The sequence below is a fragment of the Hyposmocoma kahamanoa genome, unplaced genomic scaffold (assembly GCF_003589595.1).
Source record: "Hyposmocoma kahamanoa isolate Upper Pololo Valley unplaced genomic scaffold, ASM358959v1 244, whole genome shotgun sequence".
NCBI classification, from domain to species: Eukaryota; Metazoa; Arthropoda; class Insecta; order Lepidoptera; family Cosmopterigidae; genus Hyposmocoma; species Hyposmocoma kahamanoa.
This window is the reverse complement of record NW_020653761.1, coordinates 897,812-901,481: the sequence shown is the minus strand read 5'-3', so window position 1 is coordinate 901,481 and position 3,670 is coordinate 897,812. Positions and strand designations below refer to the sequence as shown.

The following is a 3,670-nucleotide window of genomic DNA, read 5'->3' as shown; positions in this document are numbered from 1 at the left end:
TAGACAGACCCAGATCGTGTGCCCATTTACATAGCTTATTAAATTCGATCTGCATCATACATTGGGCGACTTGTATATCTTGGTGTGCAGTTATCAAGCAAGTATCATCAGCGAACTGGTATACAGAGCTCTCCCTGAATATGTTACACATATCGTTGACATAAATAAGATACTCAGTAGGCCCCAAAATTGAGCCTTGTGCTGTTCCGCATACGGTAGGAATTAAGTCACTATGAACACCGTTTATACTGACAGTGTTAAATCTTTTATGGTGATAATTTTTAAACCAGTCCAGCAGTGGGCCCTGTATACCATTCTGCATCATTTTTTTATATAATATTTCATAATTTAACACATCAAATGCCTTGCTAAAGTCTACCATAATTGTAAGCACATGCTTTTTATCATTTAAATGGCCATTTACCTCCTCTGAAAACAAAGACAGTAGTTTTACTGTACTTTTATTCTTCTGAAATCCGAATTGATGCTGATTAATGACTCGATTTTTTGACAAGAAATCATTAATTTCCCTCCCTATATATTTTTCTATTATCTTGTCAATACATGATAAGATTGTAATCGGCCTGTAGTTGTTAGTATCAGTATAGCTACCCTTTTTATGTATAGGTCTAACAACACCTATTTTTAATCTGTCAGGATAAGTGGAAGTTGTTATACACCTGTTAATTAAATGTGTTAAGACAGGTGCTATGTCCGAGGCAATGTATTTAATATCTTTTGCCCTTATTTTGTCAATACCCGGACTCTTATTGGAATTTAAACCGTCAATTATCTTTGCTAATACTTGTTCATTTATTTTATTTAATTTTAATGAGACGTTTGGAGTATTTATATAAGACATCTCGTCAAGCATTGGTGAAGAGCAGGAGTCAACTAGGTTTTTTACATTACTTTCAAAATCCTCTGCAAATTTATTAGATAAATCTTTAGCCTTCATACGGAAGTGTTTAATTAGTACATCATCAATAACCTGTACAATCCTTCCAGATAATCTATTAATAATATCCCACATTTTCTTTGGATTCTTCAAATTGCTATGGATTTCCCTTTTTATTGAATTATTTCGGGCTTTATTCATAAGTTTATTTGTTCTATTTCTATACTTTTTATAAATTAATTCGTTTTTTTTATTAGTTACATCGGACAAATATTATTTTAGAAGTTTACTTTTCGTTTCAGCCATTTCAATTAATTTATCTGTTATCCAAGTACATTTCTTTTTTCCATCAAAATATACTATTTTACATTCTTTACACTTACTATATATATTATCAAACACATTTAATATATAATTAAGAATTCCATTTTTCTCAGGTATTTGAAAAACCGGGCTCCAGTCAATACAAGCGAGTTCATGTCTTATTTTAGTGTCATTAACGGTGGTATTGAACGTGTCGCGTCGAATTGTATCCGCGCCGATGAGCGCTAGTCCGGTTATGAAGTGATCGGCCACCGCGTTTTGTACCACAGTTGACTTTATTATATGACTACGGCTATTTCGCTCAAGTACGTCACGGATGAATATGTGATCTATGCACGTTTTGGATGTGCCTCTTTTCGTAGTTTCAATTCTGGTGTATTGATTAACGCAACTTTGGAATCCTGCTTCTGTTAATTCATTAAGATATGAATTTACTAATGTGCTTGATGTACTTAAATCTATATTCATATCACCCACTATAATACAATTTGAGTTTGTAGGATAATTATGTATAAGCCGTGATAATTCCTTAACGAAGCTACAAACACTAAGGTGAGGCGGCCGATAAATAGCACAAAGGTTTGTTTTATAGCCATCATGACTGATCACTTCGCCAGATAAGCACTCGAATTCAAATGTAATTTTTGAACATTGCATAAACCTTACACTGTTATGAGCATACAACATTATACCGCCTCCTCTTCGTTTGCTTCGTAGCTCCGTGTACATTGTATAGTTTTCTAATTGAAATAGGTTTTTTGTTATGTTATTTATATTTACTTCCGTGATTACAACAAGATGTATTATTGCCGGGCATGTAGATACAATGAATTCAATTTGAGAATGATTTTTTATCAATGATCTTAAGTTAACATGCAATAATAATAATTTATTTCTTTTTCGAGGTATGTCACATACAAAATCTGTCCACAACTGGTGTGTTGTTTCAACTATATCTGATGTATTAAAGTTCATAAAAATTTTTTTATATAATTTTTCGCAAAAATGACGGTAATGACAAAATAAAATAGAAGTGAAAAAGAAAAGGAAAAAAATTAGTTAAAAATTAAGTGACATACCTCATTTTTTCTGTAGCTCCCTTTTGATCGTCTCAATATCATTACCTGAGCGTACATAGTAAATCTTATGATCACCATCGGTTCTACGAACCATTACCGTTCCCTCCCTACACCACACATATTTGCACAGAGCCTTGTCCCTCAGATCCGTCTTGGCCTTCCACAGTAAGTATGATGTAATAGGGCTTAGTGCAGCACGCAAGTATACCTTAGTGTCACCACCGACCTCCCCGTCAACTACTACAGATCACTAGGACTTATCCTAGTGTCCCTTATCGCACGCAGCCATTGTTCGCGGCAACCCTCTCGTAAGGTCACGCCGATTGGCGCATCGGCGGCTTCTCGTACAGCTCGTGCTGTGCCCTGTCGGATTACTTTTTTCTTCCTATAAGCCTTTATTATATCCTCGGGTTTTTGGCGGAGGATTTTACTTACTGCTACTGCAATCTTGGTTACGTCCTCGTTTTCTTTAACCATTATTCCACATATCTCAATCTCGTTATTCAGTTGTGCTTGTTCCCATTTGTTAAATTTTTGCTCAAGTAATTCATTCCGGAGTTCTAGATTTTTGCACAAATTCGATACATTTTTATATTGGTTTTCCGTTAATTTAAGCCTGGTTTCGTAATCAGTAATTTTTTCTTCATATTCGTCAATTTTTTTTTGAGAAAAAATGAAGGGTACTCTGCAGTTCATCTCTTATTATATCGCGTACCGTTTCTCTCATACTTCGTACCTCTTTACGTATTTCATGTAAGAATTTATCCTGATCTTTACGACTATCACATTCCATATCAGTTTCTGATTCTACATCTTCATGGTCCGGTAATATGACCGAAATACGTTTCGGTTTGCCACCATTCGTTGTGGAGCAACGGTTGCATTTCCAATCAACTGATTCGGTCACTGATAATGCATTTAACTGATCCATGGACAATGATGCGCAGGAGCCGTGAATCCACTTGCTACATTTGTTACATTGTACACCTGGGCTTTTTTTTCCAACTAGTTTGTTGCATTTTGCACATTTCGCCATCTTAAAAAACTATGTCAAGCGCGCGCAAACAAATAATTGATCGATACGTCCTTTCGCGTTCGCAGCGTACGGGCAACCGAAAACTGGAGGTCCACAGTCTCTGCCTACCCCTGAATGGGTGACAGGCGAGATTTTTGTGTATATATTTGTTCTATGTATTACAGATAAATTGTATCTCACTACTGTGCACTGGTTTCTAAAGAAGTTTAAAAAAGTACTAGGACTTCATAATAAGAAATGTGGTTACAGACCAATAATATTACACAAAATAAAAAAAGAGCACGTTAGAACTGGATTTCCATAGACTTTTATATATTGGTTGTATTTCATTAT

At 35.1% G+C, this 3,670-nt stretch overlaps 1 protein-coding gene across 1 annotated transcript in view; it reads right to left on the bottom strand.

The window, feature by feature from the left end:
* Positions 1-3,232, bottom strand: part of LOC113228820 (aldose 1-epimerase-like) — a 27,563-nt gene extending 24,331 nt beyond the window's left edge. The window contains exon 1 of the mRNA XM_026462224.1: positions 3,038-3,232. Within this exon, the coding sequence (XP_026318009.1) occupies positions 3,038-3,232 (195 nt within the window). The remainder of the gene's footprint in view (positions 1-3,037) is intronic.
* Between the last annotated feature and the right edge of the window lie 438 nt (positions 3,233-3,670).